The 25671-nt window shown below is 40.9% G+C and overlaps 1 protein-coding gene and 2 long non-coding RNA genes across 5 annotated transcripts in view; 2 read left to right on the top strand and 1 right to left on the bottom strand.

Annotated features, from left to right (window-relative positions):
• Positions 1–25671, bottom strand: part of LOC310890139 — a 764802-nt gene that overhangs the window by 448042 nt on the left and 291089 nt on the right. The window lies entirely within an intron of this gene.
• LOC310889280 lies at positions 11565–12277 on the top strand. Its single transcript, XR_014576495.1, has 3 exons — positions 11565–11682; positions 11892–11999; positions 12155–12277. It is a non-coding gene; the product is annotated as an uncharacterized lncRNA (long non-coding RNA).
• The window catches only part of CHD1 (chromodomain helicase DNA binding protein 1), a 55006-nt gene continuing 41926 nt past the window's right edge, over positions 12592–25671 (top strand). For both annotated transcript variants that reach the window (XM_083816513.1, XM_083816512.1), the window contains exons 1-2: positions 12592–12992; positions 14827–15030. In XM_083816513.1, the coding sequence (XP_083672639.1) occupies positions 14978–15030 (53 nt within the window). In that variant the 5' untranslated portion in view covers positions 12592–12992; positions 14827–14977. The remainder of the gene's footprint in view (positions 12993–14826; positions 15031–25671) is intronic.

Below are 25671 nucleotides of genomic sequence, written 5' to 3'. Positions count from 1 at the left end.
CGGACTCCTGTAAGGCCTTTGACAAAGTCCCACACGACATCCTGATCTACAGAATAGAAAGATGCAGATTTGGTGGGTGGACCATTCAGTAGATAAGTAATAGGCTTGAAGGTCACACCCAGAGAGTGGTGGTCAATAGCTCTATGTCCAGGTGGAGGCCAGTGATGAGTGATGTCCCTCAAGGGTCTGTCCTGGGACCGGTATTGTTTAGTATCTTTATTAGCAACATAGACACTGGGATCAAATACACCTTCTGCAAATTTGCAGATGACACCTATCTGAGTGGTACAGTTGATACAACAGAAGGACATCCAAAGGGACCTGGACAAGCTTAGGAAGTGAGCCCACAAGAACTGCATGAGGTTCAATAACTTCAAATGTAAGGTGCTGCACCTGAGTTTGGACAATCCCAGACATAAAGACAGACTGGGAGAGAAACTCATTGAGAGCAGCCTTGCAGAGAAAGACTTGGGAGTTCCAGTGGATGAAAGGCTTGACACGAGCCAGCAGTGCTTGCAGCCCAGAAGGCCAACTGCATCCTGGGCTGCATAACAGAGGGGTGGCCAGCAGGTCGAGGGAGGTGATTGTCCCCCTCTATTCTGTCCTTTTGAGGGCCCATTTGGAGTGCTGCACCCAGGTCTGCAGCCCTCAGCAGAAGAAGGATGTAGAGCTGTTAGAACAGGTCCAGAGAAGGGCCACTAATTTGGTCAGTGGGCTGGAGCACTTCTCCTTTGAAGAAAGGCTGAGAACTGGGGCTGTTTAGCCTAAAGAAGAGAAGTCACCAGGGTGACCTGATGGCAGCTTTTCAATACTTAAAGTTGTCTTATAAAACGGATGGAGAAGGACTCTTTTCTTGGGTAAATAATGATAGGACAAGGGGGAATGGTCTTAAAGTAAAGGAGAGGAGATTCAGATTAGATGTTAGGAGGAATTTTTTCACTCAGAGGACAGTGAGGCACTGGAACATGTTGCCCAGAGAGGCTGTGGATGCTCCATCCATGGAGCTGTTCAAGACCAGGTTGAATGAGGCCCTGGCCAAGCTGATCTAGTGTGTGGCATCCCTGCCTATGGCAGGGGGCTTGGGACTAGTTGATCTTTAAGGTCCCTTTCAACCTGAGCCATTCTATGATTCTGTGATTCTATGAAGTCTCTATGATGTATAGCAATGCTTTTACTTCCATTTTATACCTGGAGACACATACTGCAGAAACTTGGATAAGATGTCCAGTATTTTGCAAGCCTAATTTGAAAAACCCAGGATCTGATCTGTCAGCAACTCAACACATTAATTTAGTCTTGTTGTCTTGAATATCATGCTATAAACAAGCACAAGCACAAACCTTGCAGGTTTCCCTGCTACCTTCTCTTTTGGGAGGATGATTTAAATTTCAAACAGTGATTCTTATTCAGGTTTGAAACAGACTAAACACCTTTTGCCAGATTCCTCCAAACCTTATATGCCTTAAAGAAGGACATGAAGTTCTGTCAGTTGTTGAGGAGCCAGTTGTTCCCAAACTCCTACTTTGGAACAACAGGCAGAGCACTGCTTGTGTTTACAACTAGCTCCATACCTCCAGCTTTCTGCTTCTATGCAGGTTTTTCTGTTTTACACAAGTGCAATGTTATAACAGCACAGCTTCCTGCAGCACAATACAGAGTTCTTATTTCCAGTCATTGGATCCCTCAAAGTCTTGCCACACAGCTAGCAATTTACTAGGACTTCCTCAGGAAATGGAAGCGCATCTCAGCAAATGACTTTGTTAGGGCTGTGAAAAGAGAAAGGTAATTGCTAAATTCCCGTTGCTTAACCTACATCTTGAAAACACATAACTCATGGCCCTCTATAGGGCAAAAATCAGCCCTGTTGTATCTCTTGAGCTGTGCTTGGCAGGACTATCCAGAACTGGAATGAGGACTATGCATTCCCTTGGAGGTGCAGGAGTGCAGCTATCACCCAGGTGAATACCCACTGTCAACCACTGGATAAAACTTACTTCCAGGGTGCTGGAGCACTAGCTCTCCAGCAGCCCAAGCAGCTGAAGTAGGGGTACAACTTGAAACCTTTCTGAAATTCCAGAGTTCTGGTTACTGTGAAAGAGACCTTAGTGTATTGGGGTCTACATGACAAGGTGTTGGCAGCTGGGGCAGCATGCAGGGCTCCTCTGGAAGGTGAGGCTGGGCCTGCCCCATGCTAGATGCAGACAGTTCCAGCTGGCTCCCATGGCCCTGCCACAGGACATGGCTAGGCCCAGCAGCCAAGATGGTGGCACCTGAAGGAGACAGATTTAAGAAAGGGTAAAAAATGCTGCACATTAATTTGAGGAATGAGGGGAGAGAGAAATTGAGAAACAGCCCTGTAGACACTAAGGTCAGAGGGGAACAAGGGGGAAGAGGCACTCCGTAGTGGAGCAGAGTTCCCCCTACAGCCTGTGGAGACACCATGGCAGAGCAGATATCCACACTGACATCTGTGGAGAGCACACAGTGGAGCAGGTTTATCTTGAAAGAACTACAGAACATGAGTGACCAATGACTGTGCTGACCTTGAAGGACTATATCCCATGGGAGACCCCAGGCTGGAACCGAGGGAAGAACGTGAGGAGGAAGGAACATCAGAGAGGACCTGTTATGAATTGAGCCCCCCTTCCCAATCCCCTCTGTGCTACTTGGGTTGGGAGGGTGAGGTAGAGGAGATGAGAGTTAAGGAGTGAAGTTGAGTTGGAGGATGGGGGTAAGGTGTTCAGGTGTTGTCTTTTTTGTTTGTTTGTTTGTTTTGTTTGTGGCATTGCTTCTCACCATCCAACTCTATTGTAATTGGCAACAAATTGTATTATTTTTCCCTAGGTCAATTATGTTTTCCTTGTGGTGGTATTAAGTTACCTCCCCATCTTTTTCTCTGTCCATGAGCTTATCATAATTTCTCCCCATCCTGTTGGGGGGAAGGGGAACGCACCAAGCAGCTGGGTGGGGGCCTGACAACCAGCCAAGGTCAGCCCGCCACACGTAGTTAAATTTGTCACCATGAAGAAACAGAACAGTCTGATAGAGGGGTTACTGTCTGGATATCATTTAATACTTCTCTGTCTGGTAACAAGTGAAAGATAGGGTTTACATTATGTGCTAGAATATATCAAGCTGTATGTGATAAAAGGATTAGAAAATAGAGTTCTGTGAATTCATTGCATTGTAGAGGTGAACTAAAAAACTTCAGAGACTTGCTTGGAATTTGGAGTAAGTAAGGAGAACTTGTATGGTGACTTTTTACATTTTTTCATTGGTTTCTGCTACAATCTACATTTTTAAGTAAGCAAATTATTTTGTCCTTATAGCTTGTTTGTCAATGAAACTGAATGATATTTCTCTTCCCTTTCTTTGGGTTGATTTAGCCTTCAGCTAACAGATTCTTGGCTCGAAGATGTTTATTTCTGCTAGAGAGGCAGTAGTTTCATCGTTAATCCACTATGGAAAGGATTCATTAAGAAAAGTGTTAATAGTACTCACCCGCCTAAGCTTGTATTTCTTTTAATGTGAACTTTATACTGATACTACATGACAAAATAATGAGTAAGTTGAGGAACATGCTGCCAAACTACACAAATTTCACTCTGCTTTGTGGAGAATCTTATAACTGGTAGACTGAATCTTTGTGCCCTATAGTACATGCTTCAGGTTCCTTACTCCAATGTTGATAGCCTTCAATATGACTGTAAGGGCAAATGCTCATCACCTAACTCCAGCTTTGTCAAATGTATTGTAGGAGCTATGGCACACACTCAGCTATTTCTTACATGCCATCATGATGGAAAATTAGGAAACTTCAGGCTGTATTTGCAAAACTTGACTACATGATTATGCTTATGAGTGGAACCCATCCTTTCATTCAACTTGAGGATGACAGCTAGTCACTGAAGGCATGTAAATTCTCATCCCTATGGTCATAACTTCTGTTATCTTTTGGTAGAAGAGTTAAAACTTGATACTGATAATTTCAGAAGAACATTTATCCTAACTCATAGGTGAGACTCCAAGACAGAAACCTACATTTCAATATGTTAATGAACTGTCCAAGATAAGGACTCAGAATTACTAATTACATAAGTTCCAGGTACAAATACAGTATCATACATAGTGCCATATACATAGTGGCTTTACACCTCTTAACTTCCACTGAATTGCAACATGTAAGTCTACAGTGACACTTTACAAAGAACAGACATCTTGTGCATAAGGTCATGTAATGATAGCACTTATCAAATAAGGAAGAGGTTCTCAGTAACACATGGTCACAGAGAAGGGCCTGTCACTCGGAAAATATCCTCTGGTAGTAGTTCACCAATCAGAAGTGTATATTCCCTGAAAGTTGCCCAGCTTTTTCTGTGGCACACATGATCTGATGCATTCATCTTGATTCATCTTGTCAATACTCTACCAAACAGGCTGACTGTGGGAGGGGTGGCCTGAAAAAAAAAAAAAAAAAAAAAAAAAAAAAAAGGACCTGTATGTTGTTTGTGCAGCATACCCTGAAGAATTAAATCTAAACTAGAAATAGTATGACAGCTCTCTAAAACAGCCTTACAATAGCTTAAGTCTACATGTAAGAGTTGACAGTTTTGGATTGTTCAATGAATGTTTTAACTTCAAACTTAAATCTTCAGGTGGGCTTTGTAAGCAGACTGTATAGAGTATCCTTGAAAGACTGAGTAGTTTCTTTTCAGTGCTTTACTGGAACTTCTAGTACTGTTTTCTATTTTTTTTTAATTTAATTTTTATTTTTTAATGTACATATACAAGTGCATTGTCTCGATTTGCTTTTCCATTCCTCACCTTCTTTTACAATAACTTTTGAGATCAGCTAGTAAGTTCAGCCAAATCTATCAAAAGTGCTGGGGCTCTGAAAATATAGTCTGTAATTTTAAAGAGAAATCTAAAAGAATGCTTCTCCTTAGGAAAAGGGCTGTAGTTTGAGCTCATCTGGTATCTGGCAAAGACAAATCTGCTGCCTCTTGCTTTGCCCCTCCCTCACCTCACATTCTCAGGACAGCTAGCAGACATGACAATAAACCTGAGTTGTTGAAGACTGTGGAAGGTCAGGGAACATAACAGAGATTGTGATGGTGATATACAGGATACAAGTATGCAGAGACAAAGTTCTTAGCTGTTTCCAAAACACTTCCCCCCATCCCCTTTTATTTGAAGTATTCAGAGACTGCCAGGTACAGTCTGAACATGTAACAAAGCTAACTAAACTCACTCTGTAAACAAGAAAAGGATATATATTAGCTGTTGTGGTTATGGCTGGGCCTGCTCATGTCATCATGTTTTCTTTTCTAAAAATAACCAGCTCTGATTTTACATTCAAAGCCCCTATGATTTTAAAAACAAAATGCTCTTTTGAATTAAGATACTGATTTGCAAATCAATAGGTGAGAATCAAAATAAGCTGTATCATGTCTTGGAGCTGTATTATGTTTTGGATGCTGCTACTGAGCCCATACACTTTTTCTGCATAACTGAAGCACTCAAAAGAAAAACATTGCAAGAAAACACGACCTGTCTGGAAGGAAAAATAGTGTGACAAAAGGAGACATACTCTGAAGATGCTCCTGTTGCTCAGCAATGGCTTGCCACCCACATTGGAATTGCTCTGGAGTACAGCAACAGGAAACATAATCACAGCATTTGTACAGCTGCAGATGAGGAATTACCAGGCTGCTTACAGTCATGATTATCACATGCAAATTAGAGTAGCCTCAGTAAGGCTTGGAGCTTACAATAGTCTGAAGTCATTTTTATCTAGCTGACTGTTGCTTCCCACCCTTCTTCAGCTTCTCTTGATTCCTTTGGTCTAGGCCAAAAAACAGTTATGCCAATGGCAAACTTGTTAATCTTTAAATTATGAACTAATTTTCAACTAAAATTAGAATGAGAAAGTAAATTTAGAACACAAGAAAATTAGTTAATTGTGGATAGTATTGTTTTAGAAAATGATACCATTTGAAAACAAATAATATTAGATCCTCAAATTGTGGGTTAATATACTGGAGATATATTGGTCCATTTATAGAAATTTCACTAATGTTACTTACTTACCTACTATCTTGATAACTAGTATCAAGAAACAATGTATTTGGTTTCAGTATCAAATAGGACACCAAAAAGTCTACTAATTGAAGCAAAGGCTAATTCGATCATACATCTTTACAGGGGCTTGTTCATTTCACCTGGGCATTTGCAGTATTTATTTTGTCCTTTTAAAGTTTTATTTAACTTTAATTCAATATACACATGCATAATACACAACAATAAACCAGAACTCAGTAGAAATTACTGTTAGAGCAGGTACTGCTTTCTAGCAGAACAATCTGAGATCTTAGAAAACAGTGATAAGAACTGAATGCATAGTCCTGTCCCCCTGTCCCGTCCCCCCCCCCCCCCCAAAAAAAAAAAGGGAGGGGGAGGGAGGGAACAAACCAGAGGCCATACATATCTACATATCCCATTCATATCAGAAAATGTCCTTTCCCTTCCAGACACACAAAAACTATATGAAACTAAAGACTGGCAATATCATTACAGAATGATATCATCATAGAATCTCTATCAAATGCTATCAAGAAAAACAGTCTGCTTTTTCCTTATCAGATTCCAAACCTAAGTGAACAAAAACTCTAGAACTGCCTGAATGACAAGGTCCAATTCTTCTCAGTAGAAAAGTTCCATGTTTATTTTGAATATCCTCTGGAAGAATTAGTATGATCAGTCTGAATTTAAAGAAAAAAAATTAATATATATTATATATATATATATATAAGAATATAGCCATGTTTAAGACTATCACCTGACAATTATTTATATTATTTATTATTATATTATATATTATTATTATATTAATTTTTTATACAAATACTACTTATGACTTGAAGGATCATCATTGTAAGTTTTTTCTTCAGGCCTGGATGCTAGACTTATTACTCAAATAAAGTGCTTATTGTGATGGAATAAATCTTGAAGATTTCATTTCTTTCTGCTAGTCTAAAATATAGTTTAAAAGTGCCTACCATAGTCTCTGCAGAAAGTAGTCATAGATTTACCTTTATTTTGAAAATACCAAGAGTGTCTAAGAGTGAGGAGGATGGGGAGGGTTACTTCATCTCAGTTTATACTTTGTCTAGGTAAGCATCAAGAAGGTTAGGCTGACGGGAACACCATGCTTATGAGGCAGTCAAGGTCTACATACCTCAGCTGCTTTTAGAGAGAGTTAACAGCTCCAGGGAGCCAACAGTAATTTAGGAGCAGATCAAACTAAAGAGCATTAAAAAGAAAAGTGTGAACTTTTCTCAAATGTCCCGATGGATGCTAACTTTGAAGCTTCCTTATAGTCACTGAAATTCTAATGCTATTATTACTACTTTGATCTGTTCAGCAAAATATTCAGCCAATACATTGATCTAATGTTGCTGTTCAGTAACTTATAAATAATCATTTACCTTAAACTGATACACCTATTTTTAAGGGATAGCATAATAATTTAAGAAGTTTATAAATGTATTATTAAAAAACCTACACTTAATTAGCCAAATTAAGCCATTTTGTTTAACTAGCCACTAGGATTCTGTTATGATTTCTTCCATATTTCCAGTTTCCCTGCTCTGTAATTAACAAATCTGCAGGCATTTGAAGTATTTACAGGATAATGACATTTAAGCCTAACAAAAACTTGTATCTTACTATAATGTAAGTAGACATGAAAATGTTTAGAAATTAATATTTCTGATCAGCTGTTTGTGAAGACAAGAGCTAAGTGAGTAGCAGATGCAAACTAAACTGTTTTCTAGCAGGAGTAATTTACAAGTGACCCACAGGCTAAACTTTTAAGAAATTTAGACTAGATTTTCCTCCTATAAACAAGAGCTGATTTTATTTTTCTCACTTTTTGAAACAGAGAACACAATTCAATCCTAATCTTTGTTCTTACTGATTTTGCTTTAATAGATCCCATAGCAATTTTTATAAAAACAGATATTTTTGTCACCTTTGTTTTCTACTATACCTTAATCTCCCTAATCCTCAGCATTGTGCAGTTGGTTGGTTGATGAGGCCTAAGTGGGGGAGGTGAGGTAAGTGAGAAGAGTTTTTGGGTGCGGTGAATGAAAAAGCTAGAAGGAGGAAAGGAACAGGCAAGAGAGCTGTAGTAGTTAAGTGGCAGGATGATGATAGGATGGGATCACAGCAGCTCTAACTCCAGTTCATTTAAACCATTGTGAAACCATACCTTGGTTCCAAGGAAGGCCAGGATGTCAATTTCTCATGTACCTTAGAAGTACTCTTTGAACAAAAAGGCTCGCTATAGCAAGAGATTGTTGAGGAGGTGAGCAGGGTATGTCATTTCATGAATTGTAATGCAAGCTACAGAAAGCTGAGAAATTCTACTGAAATAATTTAGGTGAAGGAAGCTAGGAAGCTAGGAAGACTATTAAGAAAAACATGAAGCAAAACGGAGACTTCTAGGTTTTGTAATTAGGAGTTTGATTAATGTCTTGCTGAAACAGAACTTTGTTCTACTTGAATCTTAATCTTGCCTAGTATTGCAGTGGTACCAGGTGAAGTTAGAAAATACGAGGCACCTTCATTTCATAAACACAAATGAAAGGGTATGTGCAAGTACGCCTCCTAGAGAACTGCACATGTGTAAAAGACTTAGGAAATGGAGACTATCTCCTCGGTTGCAAAGTGTAGACTAGTATTTTTAAGTGTTGTGTTCAGAAAACAATTTCTATTAGTGAAAGCATGGGTTAGTTTGACTGCTAGACAGGAAGCAGAAAGAATTCTCACAGTCCTAATTAAAATACAGAACTGTACAAACAAGCTAAAGATTGATCCTCATTGGAAATGAGGTAGGTTTAAACTTATTAATTTGAATGCTAAAACTGCTGGTGTTGAACTCCTGGCAATAAAAGGACAGTTTATAGCACACTCTCCAATAGTAACAAATTATGGTAAAGATTACATGTAAATGCCTTCCTGGCAAATAGGTATTCATATCAGGTGCAAGTATGTGCGTTATTGCTTAATTAATCTAAAACAGCATTGTCCACTCCAGAACCTTTTAGCAACCACAGGGCAGCTCTCCAAGACATCTGGTATGCTGTGCTGGATTTAAGTGTAAAGCTGATAGAGGTGCTGTGCACCTGCAAAAGGCACCAGAAATAGGATGTTACAATCCTGACAGTACTGTTGGTAGAAATCTTTAGCACTCACACAGTTTATTAATTTCTACTAATACTCATTCTATCATATTTTCAGTGTTACTTTTGATAGCTAAAATAAGCTATTGCAAATGCAATTAATTTAAGTACAGTCAGATCTTCTTATTGTGTAGTTAATCTCAAAGAGTACGTCCACCTTCTTAGTGAAACAAAGGCCCAAAGCACCTCGAGAATGCCAGAAAATTGTGCATGTATTAAAAATTTTCTCTGATTCGGGGTATTAACCTTCAAGGGAAACTGTGCATGTGCAGTGTGATCAATGATATCTAAATGTAGGACCTGTCACCAAAGGGACTCTAACCATTCAAAAGACAAATTAGGAGTTGTCATGAGAAATCGGAAAAATAAATAAATACAACCAAACAAATAACAACAAACAAAATAAAAAATAAATAAATAAACAAACTTGGACATTCGCCCTTGATTTTTAACCTGAAAGAAGAGAGATTTCTTTGTTAACTTCTGTACTAATGACTAAAGCAACATATTGGACTCATGGGAATAGTACTTGACTTTCACTTTTCAACAGGAGTTGACTAGAATCACAGAGTCATTGCATATCCTGAGTTGGAAGGGACCCACAAGAGTTATTGAGTCCAACTCCACACAGAACCACCCCAAAATCAAACCATATGCCTGAGAGCGTTGTCCAAATGCTTCTTGAACTCCAGCAGGCTCAGTGCTGTGACCACTGCCCTGGGGAGCCTGTCCCAGTGCCCAACCACACTCCCTGTAAAGAACCTTTTCCTACCACCCAGCCTGACCCTCCCCTGTCCCAGCTCTATGCAATTCCCTCGGGTCCTGTCGCTGTCCCCAGAGAGCAGAGCTCAGCGCCTGCCCCTCCGCTCCCCTCGTGAGGGAGCTGCAGGCCGCCATGAGGCCTCCCCTCAGCCTCCTCTGCTCTGGGACGAACAAACCAAGGGACCTCAGCTGCCCCTCATATGTCTTTTCCTCTAGGAAACATTATTGTTGTTGATAGATTAAAAATCAACATATATCAAAATGGATTTTTGCACATAACTCTAAACAGCAGCCTGGAAAGATATTTTTTAGCTGAATAAAACTATTTTCTTTACATGACTTCTTACAAATTAGTAAGAAGGAAGGGAAATGAAGAAAAGGGAAGGATGAAAAAGAAAGACTATCTCTGTGAGTAATTAGGATCTTGAAGAGAGGAAGTTGGAAGTAAAGATAGAGGAATTTGACTAACACCTGCCCCCTTTAATGATGTTTAGGTTTTTAGATAGTTAATAAGAATTGAGTGCATTCTGTAGCTAAGCAACTAGAATTGCTGGAATTTATTTGGTGTTCTCTTTTGTTTTGTTCCCCTACTTCCTTTCTTACCTGAGCACTTTTAATATATCTCCAGCTAGACAATGTGTAGCAGTTTGTATGAGAGATTCTGTAAACAGAAAGGGATGCTAAATTCATGTATTCCTTTTATGTCTGTTTAGGTGTGGTTTCATTATTAGAGGTTTTACTGATTCTGTGGATCATATTGATATCATACAGGTAAATTATGTATTTATGTATCTATATTGACCTACAAAAGTTTTGCAACCAGCTCTAAGGACACCCTCTGAAAACTATTATGATTATTGTTCATCACCTATATATGATTCAAATTATTCATCTATGTAAGCCACCTAAGTTGTGTACCTAACACGTAGCATGTTTCAGAATTCTTATCAACTTGGTGCTGTCACCTGCTTGCTGCAGGTAACTGCTTTATTCCAAAATTTCTGTGTAAGGTCTGTAATTGCTGGTTGAACAAAGCAGTGGTTTTCCATGGTTTTCCATGGTTTTCCTTAAAATTAACAAATCCAGAAAAGTAAAAAAAATCCTTCAACTATTAGGACTGGAATCTTCCTTGGTAAAGGTTTATTCTTGTTGCTGTTGTTGTTTTAATTAATTACCTTGATTTAAAAGTTATTTCCATTCTGACACTTGAACTGAAACTTCAGTCCATTGATCTTGCAGCACCCTTGTCTGTCACAAAAATATTCTTCCTTCAGCTGACTTAGGGAAACATAAATGCTTCAATGAGCAAAAGAGTCTGATATAGCCTTTTCGTAGACCTGGAAGACATTTTCTTGACTGAGCAATTCCTGGTGCATCTTTTAAGATGCAGATCTAGGGGGGAAAAACATATATATATATATATTCTGCCTTCAGCCCCTGAGATTTTGGTTTACTTTCCTATGCTGATTGAAAGACAGGCTGGTGGATATGCTTCATCTAGCCTTTGCCACTTCACAGAGTTGGTGCATGTGGCGCAATCCATGTGGTGAGCTGAAGGAGCAGCTCCAGGAAACCGCAGCCATCCAGCTGAAGGGGCCGCAGGAGCACTGGCTGTCCACCCTTCAGTGAGCACAGAGACGCCTGGCTTTGCTCGCCCTTGAAGGGCAACCATGGGGTAAGCCATGGGCCCATGAGGTCTCCAGCTGACTGACTGTGGCTCAGATGTTGGCCCTTGGCCAACACAGCTATTCATGCCTGAATTAGTTCGACAGCTACTATAACCACCTTGCTCTACTGCAACCAGGCAGCCACTCTCTTCTTTCTAGTCTTTCCTGTCTTGATGGGCCAACTATGTTTTCATGTTAATCTTGGCTTCTTTTGCAGGGTGTTGAAGAAATGCCCAGCTCTGGCACCACATCTCCAACAGCACCAACCTCGCAGAGGTGTGGCAGAGTTAAATGCAAAGGCGTGAACCCGACGAGCAGAGGGGAGGTGAGCTGCTTCCTCATTCCAGCGGGTGCCCAGCCTCGGAGCCCTGCTGCCTGTGGCGCAGCGCCCACCCGGCTGCCCCCGCGTCCCTTTGTCACCCTGTTCTGAACCCCGCAGAAGCAGGACTTCCACGATTATTATTATTTTTTTTTTTGAAGGAACACGAGCCACCGTAAACAAGCTGCTCCCTTATAAGCTGCTTCGAGACAGCGGGTGTCAGGCAGGAGGGAGGTCTGCCTCCAGCCAAACCTTCCCAAGGGCGCCCCGACACCACACGTGACTGCGCAGGGTGAGCGAGAAGCGCGCCTGTTTGCTACCGGGCCGCGATTTTCACGGGAAAACCTAGCGCAAACGCACACACAAAAATAATTAAAAAAAATATATAAAATAATAAAAAAATAAAACCGCCACGCTGCGCAGAGGGCTAACCATGGCGCCCCTCCGGGCCGGGCCCTGCGCCCTCGGGCGGCCCCGTCCCCGTCCGAGGAGGGGAGGCGCTGCGGCGGCCCCGGTGGCGGTGATCAGGCCCTCCTGGCCGGGGCTCCTCCTCCCCGCCTTCCTCCCGCTCCTCCTCCTCCTTCTCCTCCTCCCGCTCGGTCCCAGGGCGCAGGGCTGACATCACGCCCGGGGTTTCCATCCGACCGCGGGAGGGGGAGGCTGAGCGGAGCGGCGGCGTGATGGCGGCGGTCGGCAGGACTTGAGGAGCGGCGGCGGCGGCGGAGCGGAGCCGAGCCAAGCCGGAGCCGGAGCGGCGCCCAGCCCCGCTTCTCCCCGCGCCCCTCCCTGCCCGCTGCCGGGCCCCATTGTTCGAGCCGGCCGAAGGCGGCTAGCGGGAGGAGCGGCGGCGGCGCAGGCCCCGCCGCGGCCGCGGGAGCGGCTCGGACCCAGGGCTGCGGCACGGAGCTCCCCGCGGGGCGTAGCGCAGGCTCGGGCCGGGGCGGCCCTGGCGAGGCCGTGCCCTGCCGTGCCGGGCCGGGCCGGGCCGGGCGCACGCAGGTAGGCAGCGGCCCGCCATGGCTCCTCTACCCCGGTCGCCGGTGTGGGGTCGTGCGGTTCCCGGGGGCGGGCGGCCGCGAGGCGGGGGGTGCGGATGGCTGCTTGCCGCGGGGCCCGCGGGCTGTTTTCCGTCGGAGGAGGGAGCGGGCAGGCCGGGGCGGGCAGCCGGGGTCGAGCGGCGCTCACAGGTTCCTGCGGGGGGAGCCCGTGCCGAGCCGGCCGGGCGGCGGAGCGCGGCCCTGGCTCTCCTGCGGCCATGGGGGGCGCCGGGGGAAGCATGGAGGACAGCGGCGGCCTTGGAGACGCCGCCAGGCAGGGGAGCCGCGGCCGGGAGCGGCGCCCGCGCAGGCCGCGCCGCCGGCCCTGGGGCCGGGAAGCAGCCCCGGACGGCGCCCAGTGGAGCTCGGTGCGGGGCGGCCCAGCGGGAAGCGGCGGAGCCCCGCGGCTGCTGGCGGCGTTTCCCGGCAGCGCCGGGCCCGCGGGCGGCGGGGAACGTTTGTCCGCGCCCCGGGCGGCGCAGAGCGAGGCCTCCTCGGAGCGGGCGGCCGGGAGCAGCCGGCAGAGGGTCCCCGGCCGCGCTTCGGGGGTTCCCGGGCCCCTTCCGACCGTTCTCGCTCCGTCATCGCCTTTGTTCGGTGACCCGGGTGTCTGCGGCGGTGCTGCGTGAGCCTGGGGAATTTCCCGGCCCGCAGCGAGGCTTCCACCCCCCCCCCCCCCCTTTTCAGTCCTTCCCTCCCTGCCTCGCCCCCGTGAGCGGGGCCCCGAGGTGGGGCTGTTGCACGCCAAGGAGGGCGCCGGGAGCCAGGGAACCCGCAGGGGGGCCCCTGATCGCTTTCACGCTGCCAGACCTGAGAGGTGCTGCGCTTTATCTGATTATCCCGTGAGTTTATGTGTGCAGCCGGTTTACCGTGAGCCTAAACTTTCGCCGGGTGTATCTGATACTGCAGTGATCGGACTGAAGATTATCTCGCATGTGAGGCGAGGATCGTTCCATCTGTGGGAGCTGGCTGGTTTGATTTAGTTCAGTCGTGGGTTTTGTTTTTTTTTTTTAGCAGGGCAGTATTTATCTTCCTGCCTCTACCCCCAGCTGGATGTAAACATTATATGTGTGTGTGTCTGGAAGTGCTTCCACTGCGATTGTTGCCTGCATGAAATGGGTCTTACTGAACAGATCTTAACAGATCGTTAACATCCCTATTCTTTACCTATATGTTTAGGGAGGCAGCTTTCCTCAAAAATTTACATCGAGTTTTTCCTGAAGTCAGAACTATGGCAAAAGTTATGCCACAAGGTGTGGTGCAGACACACAGTAAACCATTCTTCTTGCCCTACAATGCTGAAGAGAGGTTCGTTTCCATAACATTTCATGCTCTGCAGCTGGTGGTTCAGCAGAGCTGTCATCTTTGTAGTAATGTCAATGAAAAGTTACATAAAGGAGCATAAGGGCCTGTATGCTGGGACCTGACTGCAGTTGGGCAAAAGACGAGACAGGTCTTTCATTTTGTGCATTTTGTGTATCTTGGTTCTTTCTGTATATATACATATATATATATATATAAAATTAAGTGTAGCTGATAAAAAGACCTGTTGAGAAGAATCATTTCTAATTTTCATAGACATCAGGAAAGATTTTCTTTTCAGATAAGAAGTGGTGATAAAGCAAACAATTAGGAATGGGTAACACAAAAAGCTATTTTTCGGTTAAAAAGATGTAATGTCAAATGTGATAGATGCCCCCTTTCAGTATTAGTGTGGCACAGCAAGTTGTTTTTGGTATTTTTTCAGTTGAAAACCTCATTTCAAATTTTGTTAATATTTTTCTTTACCATTTCAGGTATTTGGGGAAAAAATCTCGACTATCTGCAGAGAACAGTAGGCCATACATATCACCCAGAAAACATACAGTACCAGGAAGTGGATTCTTGACATCCACCTTGTAACCGGACTGGACTTTTATTTATCTTTTAAACTCCTTAATATTTACAATGAATGGGCACAGTGATGAAGAAAGTGTAAGAAACAGCAGTGGAGAGTCAAGGTAAGCACTCATTTCAGTTATTCGTGGATGTGTACTCTCATATATTTTGTTTACTAAAATTGATTTACATTTGAACTTTGTGCCAAAGCTTCCTGGTTAGCAAGCAGACCATAGTTAGGAGGACTGGCCATGCTTAATCTGCATGTTACGTTCACGTTGCTTCAACTACTAATTGTAATGATTATGCTGATAACTTATACAATAAAACTTAAGTAGAAAAAAAGTTGCTTCAGCATTCAACAGAACAGCCTTACACTTTTAAGGGAACAAAATGTTTGAAGTGTCAAAAGCTGAAACAGGGTTGGAAAGATAAAGTAAAGCTAGTGCCTCTGCAAGTGCAAGGCACATATACATAATGTGTTGTAAAAAACTTTTTGCTGTACCATCTCTAAAGCAGGAGTAGTAGGCTGTTATTCTAGTTTTTGATATGTAGTACTTCATGAGGCTTCCTTTTTCATGGTGTTGTCAAAGCAGTATAACTACTGAAAATGTGGACTATGTATTTGTTTTCCAAAGTGGAAGTCCAGTTTTCCAGCTGTTTTTTAATTTGAAAGAAAAAAAAATCACAAAGCAAACAAACGAAAAAGCCAGACCTCTAATACTGAATGATTCTGAATGGTAGTGCTCTAGCATGTGTGGAATGTTCACTTGATTGGAATACCCTCGTTAGAACTTCCCTGTCACTGTGCAGGGCGGCGGACAGTTTGTAGGGGTGGAATTAAAAGTTCTCTTACTAGAACAATGCGAAGTTCAACAAGAGTCTCCTGCACTAAGTTCAGAATTCTAAAACTGAAAATGTGGTAAATGCTAGAATTTTAAGATAACAAGGCAAACTTGCTAACAAAAAGTGGTTTTAGACTTCTCTTCTAAGAGATGGTTGTGACCTTGCTGTTAGTGTCCCCATTTGTTATGCTGCCCGTCTTTCTGATCACAGCCTGTTAGTTCATTCCATAAGTCAAAGGTCATAAAGAAAACTGAGTTCTGTGGACATTGTGGAAACATCCACTTGGGTAGGAGAGAGAAGTCTGAATTATTGCTTCAGGTGAAGAAATGCAAGAAGGAGGTAATTGCCTGCTGTCAGCACTGGCTGACCGTTAAGCTTGCACACACCACAGTGAGTGGTGGAGTGGAAAGCAAGGGAAGAGAGAAGTGTTCAGGTGACATTCAGAGGACACCTATGATCAGTAAAACTAAATAAACTTCAATACCTTCTGGGTATTTTTATTTCAAGCTTTCTGTTGCATGAAGTAATGTTCTAGAAAGATGATAACCTTTCTATCCTGTGAATAATTTGTACTCTCTCATATGTACTTCTTAAAGATTTGTGCTTCCAGTAAAGATGAAACTGTTCTAGTTAGTGGATTAATTTGGAGTTTCTTCTAGTATATGGCAAAATAGTGCTGGTTACTTTGAGAAATAAAATAAAACAAGCCTTGTCAGATGACAAGGGAAACATGAACAAAAAAGATGGTGTGAGCAAGGCTAGTTTTCTGAGCTCTAAGACCTCAAACATTAACTTATCGGGGACAACTCTGATGAATTTTTGTGTAATTTGTTTACTATATGAAGCAGGCAGGCCACCTTGCCAAGGATAAGTAGGAAAACTACTTTGTATCAAACTTTGCCTATAAATACCAAGGTTATTTAAAAGCTGTAGCAATTCATAAGACTAAAACAAGTAACATCATAAAAACCTCCCAGCAATTTTGTTGCAATATCAGGAATGTTCCTAGTACTTGAAACCTGGTAGTCACAAGACTTGGTTTTTCATCTTAAAGGTGCTACTGAATCCATCTTTAAAAATTATAAATTTTTTTGTGAAAACTTTTTTTTTTTTTGCTAGACTTGTATCAACTATTAATACTGCAGCCTATTTCATGGGCATGTATTGGAAAGCCTAATCGCATGTTTGCTATGTATCATCAGGAAACTCTGTTTTTGTAAATGAAAGATGAAAACTTTCCACTTTAAGTGATGGAGCCCTTTTCTTTCTTGCCTGTTTCCATTATTAAAACAATCATTGCAAAAGGAGTTTGCCACTTATGGGATATCTTAAGCTGACTTACCTCTGTTGTTTAGTCTTTTGTGTGTGTGTGTTTTTTTTTTCTTTTTGTTATCTTTATAGCTTTCCAGAGTTCTAAATATTTTTATTTATTTATTTTAATAGAAGGGGAAATGCCTAAGTCAACTGCAATTTACTGCAAACAAATGCCCATCTGTAATCAGGGAAGTGTTTCTGTCTTTAACTTTTAAATCCGGAAATGTGGATTCTACAGAATGGAAGATCAGTGGTAAAATAGTACTGGGCTTAGTGCATTTTCCTTAACTAAACTAGGGAGAGAAGCAAAATGAGAAAGCAATTGAGAATTGCTTCTGTGAAGAAACTGCAATGAAGATCAAAGTTTCAAGAACAGGTAGAAAGGAAGATACGGAGGTGAATACAGTGATAATCCAAGCAGTAGCATTGGTGATAACTAACAAATGTTTGAAAATTATGTCAGTTTACAAATATGATACTTTACAAGTGTAGTATGTCCATTCGCCCCTCTTTGATGTCTCCTGTAAACTTGCATAGCCGTCATTCTGGAGTGACAGCCCTGGTCACTATGAAATACAGCCTGATCTGTGGGAGCCACCAGCACTGCTTTGCAAAGTTAAGAACTGCAGTGGATCCAGACTATTAACAAAAACACACAGGCCTCGTGGATTTGGCTTGATACTGTTTTAAGGAAATACCTTGACTTGCAGAACGTGTGGAAAGCCTGTAGAACTGTCAGCATTAGGAGGGCTGGAGAAAGGACCAGCCATAAGCCTTATATTTCATACATTGCCAGCACCGTGGTAAGGAACAGTAGCTGTCTTCTGCTCCCTGCAACTAGCAGTAAAGAGGATGCATTTCTGAAGCTGGTGAAAGAAAGAGCTGATTTGCTGTTCTCCTTTCCACTGCTGTGTATATTCATCTGTCTGGTAGATGAGCAGAACACTTTCTGTTGTTGTAGGTACTGAGCCTGAATTTCTGTTTTACTACAGGTGTTAAAGTGCATCTCTCGTGTTTTCATGGTTGAATACATTGGGCACTGTTTGGATTTTCCATGCCTACGTTAGCAACCCGTGAAACTATAAATCAGTTTCAGTTCTAGTACCAAGCATGATGGAGGTTGTAGACTAAGATAAACACTATCATTTAATCTTGTTGCTTGATGTTTTGATTTCTGTGTGATAATCACAGTAGAGTCTAGTCTCCAGCTTCTTCTTTACTTGAAATCACTACTGTGGAATATTTGAAGTAGCTCAAGGTAAAATATTACAGGTACTGTTCATCCAGTTAGCAAGGGCGTTTAGATGTAAAAACTTAATGGCAATTCTCTGAGAAGCTGACTCTTAAAGTTAGGCAATGCATTTTTTGTGTAGTGTTCTTGAAAGCATTCTCGTTGCAAACTTGAATACAAGTAAATGCATACTAGTTACCCAGTAATAAGAAAGCTTAATCAGCAAGGAGGGGCAGTTATACCTGAACAGCAAGACAAGCTCCAGGTAGAACAGGGACTGCGAAAGTGAAACATTGGTGCTAATTGAATAGTAATCTGATTTCCCGTCTCTTTGCTCTTCCTATGTTTCCTGTAGAACAAGGTATGGAGGACTTGGGCAGACCTTCCTTCTTTGTAGGCTGAAATTGGTGTGCTCAGGACAGCTTATCTGGAAAGTGGCTGGCTGGGGTTCAGTCCAGTAAGCAGCTGCTTACACCAAAGAATTTTACCATTCTTTACACATTTGAAAGCTGATGTTAACAGGAGATAGTGATTTCTGTGGGTTTAAATATTTTCAAGCATGTAGTAGTTTGTGGACCACAAAAAATCTTTACGTAAAGACTAAAGACTTTGTCAACAGGTTTCACATTGCTGTATAAATTCATACCTTCTCTGGAAGATTGAACAGATAAATTTAAAAACCACTATTCCATATTGTTATTTTCAAGAAAAATAAGTTGGAGTTAAACAGATACTTCTCAAATGTATTTGGAGAGATTTTTTTCCCCTCTTGTTCTCTTCTCTTTTGGTAGAAATTTAATAGGTAATATTAAGAAAAATGTGTGTATATAGCGAGAGAGAGTATGTACCTTAAACTGCATATAAATATATACTTTAGTGCAGGAAAATTCTGAGATCAATAAAAATTCTTGAAAGATAAAGTAAACTACTTGTAGAATTTACTGTGAAGGGCAAGCAGGTATAAAGTAAGTGCTTCTCTTCTGTTACCAGTAATATGCTCTTTGATTAGTAAGTTGCCATTCTATCAAGAATTATCTTTTGTGGAATAAAACACACTGAAACATGATAAGGTATCCCAGTCTAAGTTAAACATGTTTTTTCACTTATCTTAAAAAGTTCAGACAGAATATGTATCAAATCCAAAGTTCTTTTTGTTGTTGTTGTTTTGTTTTGTCTGGAAACCGTTCCAGTTTAAAGAAGAAATTCTAAATTCACAGTATAGCTTTCATTGTGCATGTCATGTAGAGCTGACATTAGGACACCTGCTGAGTTTTCCATGTCCCAGTCATTGTCTAACCTAACTGGGCTGGCAAATACGTGCTTCTGTTTCACCATTCTGAGAGTTTCAAAATTTTAGCTGATACCAGCTTTTCACATTCCTTAATACAGAATGAAGCGTTAAGAATTAAGTTATTATGGTACAGCTAGTGCATACACCAGACCTCACCAGACAGAGCATCTCAGTGTTTTTTATTTATTTATTTACTACTGGAGGGGGACAGGACTGACTTAGATTTAATACATTTTTTTATTTTTTTTTTTTGCTGGTGATTCAGAAGGTGCTCCCGGTAGAGACGTGCTGCAGCTAGCACCAGCTGCATACCGAAGGATAGTTCCATTGCCCAGCAGTGTAGTGGTTCCCCTGGGGAACCACTGGTATCTCCTCCTGCCTGTGAGGTATTCCCAGAATTCCTTTGTGCTCTTAAGATTTGTGACTTGTGGCTCTTAGAGAAAGGCTTGCGATGTGGTTCATAGAGAGTGAAAGCTGGTGGATGGAGAATACAATTCTGATACCTTTACTTTAGGTAAAGTTTATAGTAGTGGCATCAGAGAGTCTGTGGGACTATGTACAAATGCAGTGTATCTTTTACTGTCCTTTGAGTTGTTGGCATTTGTCAGGAAATTCATTTGAGTTCAGACTTCCTAGTGGCTGAGGATGGGAAATAATGTTTGATTGCCTGAACCTTGTACTTATTGTCCCTTTTGCTTTTTACTGGTACTGATGAATAAGGTAATTCTTCTCTGTGCATCTAAATCAAATTGAGTACAAGTGGGTTTGTTGTTGTTGTTTTGTTTTATTTTTTAAGATATCTTAGATAACATTTCCCTGAAGAAACTTAAATGTGAACTTTAAGTTTTAAGAATTTGGCATTTAGCATTACTTTTGCTCATTCTGATTGGCCTTTTTATATCTAATTACTTGTCTTCCTTCAACTTCTGGTTTATTAAAAAAAAAAAAAAAAAAAGAAAGAAAAAATAGTCCACCGTCATCTCACATGTTTTTCGAAGACCCTGCAGAAATTCACTTTTTTTTTTTTTAGTGTGTTGAACTTTTATTTTGCTTAAATTGATACTCTGTTTCCTGATGTTTTTAAAGCAGAAGACTCTTACGGAAGCTTAACCTAATGAGTGCACTCTAAATCAGCAGTGATAAATTGTTGTCTCTTGGGTCCATTGTTAACCTAGCCCTCACACAGAGGTCTAAATGCTCAGATAGTTCTTTTGCAACATAACTTGTGTTGCTTTTCATCCCAGGGCTTCCAAGTGCTGTTTGTGAATTAGCAGTCTTTGTTCCTCACTGTGTGTTCATATCAGATGGACCTTGTTTTAAGGGGTAAGCTAGTAAAGCTAAACTTAGGGGTATTGAAAAGAACTAATGACTCTGTGACACAATACTTGGTTTTAGTCTGTTTTGGTGTTAACGATTTGTCTTTTTAGGCCTGTTATCTCTCCAAAGCATTCTCTAGTTTCATTTCATAGGTATTTACGGGGAGGTTGAAAAATTAGCAGGTAGAAACACGTGCGAAAATTATTCAATCTGGTACTGTGAGTAAGCTGTGTTACTTTTTCTTGCAAAGTAGTTTGAAAATAAAATGCATCCCTAAATGCAGTTATTTTTCTTAAATGTATTGGGTGTACCTAGAGACAGTTTTGTTGTCGTTCATTTGTTTGTTGTTTGCTTGTTTAGTGTTTTTAGAAACAAACAAAAATGTCACAGTGTCAGTCTTCCATACCAAATCAGATTTGACATTGCTACTATACAAATGCAGTTACTTGACTCAAGGACTAGGGGTGAGAGAGGCTTCTTGACTATATACTTTGAAAAGTACACTTCATAAACGTGACCTCATTTTGTCAGCATGCATGAAACTACACTTTTTCACACAGAAATCGTGTCCTGGGAATTTACTGTTCATTTTTAATGTACACAATTGCTACTGCAGGTTTTTACTGTGTGTTAACTTTGTCATCATTGCTGTGATCTGTTTGCAAGGTAGAGAAGGAGTCTCATTCAAGCAATACCAAAAAGAACATCATTATTGCTTTATCCATCACACTCGCTTCTATTTCATATTCCTATGATGCTCCAGTAACTGTTTCGTGCAGCCATGTGTATTGCTGTCTCTTTTTTTTTTTTTTTTCAGTAGAACAAAGTACAGTGTATGTAATGAATGATTTCTTATTAAGGAATCCTTTTATCACATGATGCTGTTTTCATTTTACTGTTGCCCCCACTCATCTATCACCAAGTAATACCTATAATTTGCTTGGAGCAAGGGGTAGAAGGCTTATGCGACATACTCTTAAATTTAAAAGAGAGATTTACAAAAGCAGGAATTCGGTTTTAAGTAACGGAACTAAGTGCCTAGAGGAGCACAAATGCTCTTCGACAGTTAATGAATATTGTCTTTATAGATTATATTAACAGAACCTCTGTTCTGTAGCTTCTATTGCCTAACAGAATAAAACATAACATAAACAAAACATAACAAAAAATAACATGTTATTTTCCATGAACACATCATATTCTAGTCTTGATAGTGTTTATAATTTCTGTTGATGTTTGTATCTTGGAAGCGCCTTCCTCAGTAAAGAAGGTAGGAAAAAAAACAAGTTAGACCACAGGATAGAGTTGGCTAGAAGGTCAGCAGTGCAAGACCAGAGCAAAGGGAAGTAACATGAAGGGTGGGATAGGGTAAACTGACAAACCCAGATGAAAGTTAACTGAGTGAACCCTTGTATTACTGCCCTTTTCACGGATTATGTGTAAGATATGGATGATTTTTCAACAGAAAGAGTCCAAAGAAGAAAGGCCATGACTCTGGATTGTCCAGCAGAGTCTCTTTCTTGACCATATTCAGAAAGGGTAAGGAAAAGTCAACAGTGTTCTAATTTATGCTAGGTGCCTGAAGATAGCAGAGATTTCCTCCTATTTTCCAGTTTCAATTAGGCTTTTTTTTGGAAGAGGGGAAAAAAAAAGATAAAGGTGCACATGCAAAAAGCTGGTTGTGTTGAACCCAAGCCCTCTCTTTTATGCTACTTCAGGTGTCCACAGCATGGTGAGTATGGTGTTCTCTTTTGCCTTTTGCTGAACTGTTTCCAATAAAAGCATATTAAGCAAAGGCAATGACCCTGGGCTGTACAGGAAGAGAAGGGGGCGAGAGAGAGGGCACTTGTGTTTCTTTTTAAGCAAGGGGAACTCTGATGGGCAGAAGACCGGAACTGCTGTTTTTGAGATGTTATTTACATACCAGCATTAGGCAGCAGGTAACAGGTAATTATGACAGTATTCTGAGTTAAGGAAATATTTCACTGTTAATGGTCCTTGTGTCCTATTCCTAGGGATTTGATACCATAATCTCAGTAGTTAATGGTGCCAGTTCAGGTGATGAATTTTGTGGAGGTCAGCAGTGCTACTTTGCACTAATGAGCATTACTGATTGTGAGAAAAATTAGAAAAATTATGGACACTGGCTAGACTACATCAGATAATATTTCACGCTTTTTAGTTAGAAGGAATTGCTTGTAGACCATGCCTCAAGAAATGCAGGGAAAATTAAAGAAGCTCACAAATATGGAAAGGAAAATGACAAGGGTGTTATGAATACCTGACAGCTACTATCTCTCGGAACTTATATTTTAACATCCTTATTATAGAACCTAGGTCCTGTTTCTTTAATGCAATTAAACTGGCTGTCATACAGATCTTTTTTTTTTGTCCTTTTTTTTTAATGGAACATCAATTTTAAAGTCAAATTTCAAAGCAAAGAGAATGAAATGCCTCTCACTTGTCACTTGTTAACTTCCAATGATTTACAGAAAGTAAACGTATTTTCTTTTTAGATTGTATCTTCCTTGCTTTTCCACTTCAAGATGGATTAAACCATTTCTGCTGATACAGGTTGGAGTGAGAGATTGCTTGTCTTCTCAAAATTCTAAGAAGTATGTAGACTTCCCTCGAGTTGATTGTGGTTGGGTTTTGCCCTGTTTATAACTGTTGGTAAAGGCATCCATTTCAGTGAATTGAGAAAATTACATCTGAGCTACTAAGAATCTGTATGAAACTTCTGTATCCTGTTTGTTTTTTCCTGTAAACCTCAAAAACTCCAACAATTGTATTTTTAAAAACTCTGGTGTACTAGCTCTCTAAACTCAGTGATGCTTTGTGTGGAGAAAGGTGAGGAGGTATTAGACAATACAACATTTTAGGCACTTGGAAAAGAAGTTGCATTCTATCATGATGCGATGTGGAGTGTATGCATATTGAAATTGAAAACTGCCAAAAAAACAAACAAACAAAAAGTCCTTTTCACTTGAAATTGATTTAACTTTTTAAATTCTGGACTGATTTGCTTCGTTTTATATTTTGGTTTCAGGATAGCAGTCATAAGAAATACTTACCAGTTCACTCCAGCTTGCTTCTTTTGCTCTGTCAGCCCTTTAGGTTGATAGGGTTTTGAAACCTGAATCTGTTTCCTCTACTGACACCACTGAGGGGTACTGTGCTAGGGCAAGGTTGGAGAGGGTAGCAGTAGAGATGTCAGCAAAACTTAATCTTGTAGAACCCTCACCAACAGCTGAATACATTGGTGAGGACTGAGAAGGTGTTTTCAAATGATAGTAGTTTATACTACTGCCTGTACCATTGTTCAAATTGTGTGAAAACTGCAGAAATTCTGAATCAAGGTAGGAACATCTAAAGAGAAATTTCTAAATTCCCTCTTCTTGAGTTCCCTGATTACTGGTGAGGAGATGATAGATCTAACTTTTCTTCTTCTATGCACAAATGTGTTTGTGTGTGTGCACCTTTTCTTAAATAAATCCATCCATCCTTCTAGGGATAGCATCTAGCATACTAGGTTATAATCTGAATTACTGCTCATGTAGTAGAGGGTCATAGGTAATCCCATGAAAAGGATTACAGATTTATGTTCATACTTGATAGCCCAGGTTTGCTTAAAGTGTCAGTGTTAGGGATAAGGAGAGTCCTCTCTCTGTTATGTTTTCTTTTTTTAGAATCTTATAATGCAGTTGTCTCCAAATACTTTGTTAGTACACTGCTGCTATCAATAAAGATGTTTTAAGCAAACACCTCCAATGTATGTATATTAATTTATAAATGAATGTACATGTGCTGTTGCGCTAACAAGTACCTTATAAAACAAAATACAGAAATTAAAAAGAATAAAGATAATATTTTTTAAATACTTTGATTTATTAATGGTACAAAAAGCCTTTTTGCTCTCACTAAAAAAATAACATTCTTCATTACTTTTTAAAATCTTGGTTTAAAGCTTCGCAATATAGTGTTTTGAAGGCCTGATTCTAAGATCAGTTTATTTTAATATTTTGTTTTAATGGCTGCCTTAGATGATAAAGGTAATTCACTAAGATATGTAGATCTAAATCGAAGAAACACATCATTGGCTACATCTACTAAGTCTTGATACATACCTTTAATCGCATACACTAAGTATACAAAGGTTTTTCTTGAAATTTGGCTAGTGAATTTTCATCTTCCCTAGTATCTATATGTTCTTGCAAATTAATAAGAAGGTGTTGCATACTTTCAACGAATGGGCTCAAAACCCACTGAAACTCTTTGGAAGATTTTTAACAGGTTACAAATTTATTTCTAAGTTTAAGAGTACAGACATAGTATTTTTTTGTAGGTGATGAGCATCACTTTTGGCAATAAAATCACAGAAACACAGAATGGTTAAGGTTGGAAGGGATCTCTGGATATCATCTAGTTCAACCCACCCTGCTCAAGTGGGGTCCCCTGTAGCACGTTGCACAGGATCACATCTAGGTGGGTTTTGAATATTTCCAGAGAAGGAGACTCTGCAACGTGTTCCAGTGCTCTGTCACACTCACAGTAAGGAGGTTTTTCCTCATATTCAGCTGGAACTTCTTGTGTTTCAGTTTGTGCCCATTGTTTCTCATCCGATTGCTGGGTACCACCAAAAAGAGTCTGTCCCTGTCGTCTTGACACCCTCCCTTAAAATACTTCAATGAGTATTCATTGATAAGGCCCTCTCTCAGCCTTCTCTTCGCCAGGCTGAAGAGGCCCAGCTCTCTCAGCCTTTCC

Source organism: Anser anser (assembly GCF_964211835.1).
Source record: "Anser anser genome assembly, chromosome: Z".
NCBI classification, from domain to species: domain Eukaryota; kingdom Metazoa; phylum Chordata; class Aves; order Anseriformes; family Anatidae; genus Anser; species Anser anser.
The sequence above is the reverse complement of the archived record's forward strand: the minus strand, read 5'-3'. Positions and strand labels throughout refer to the sequence as shown.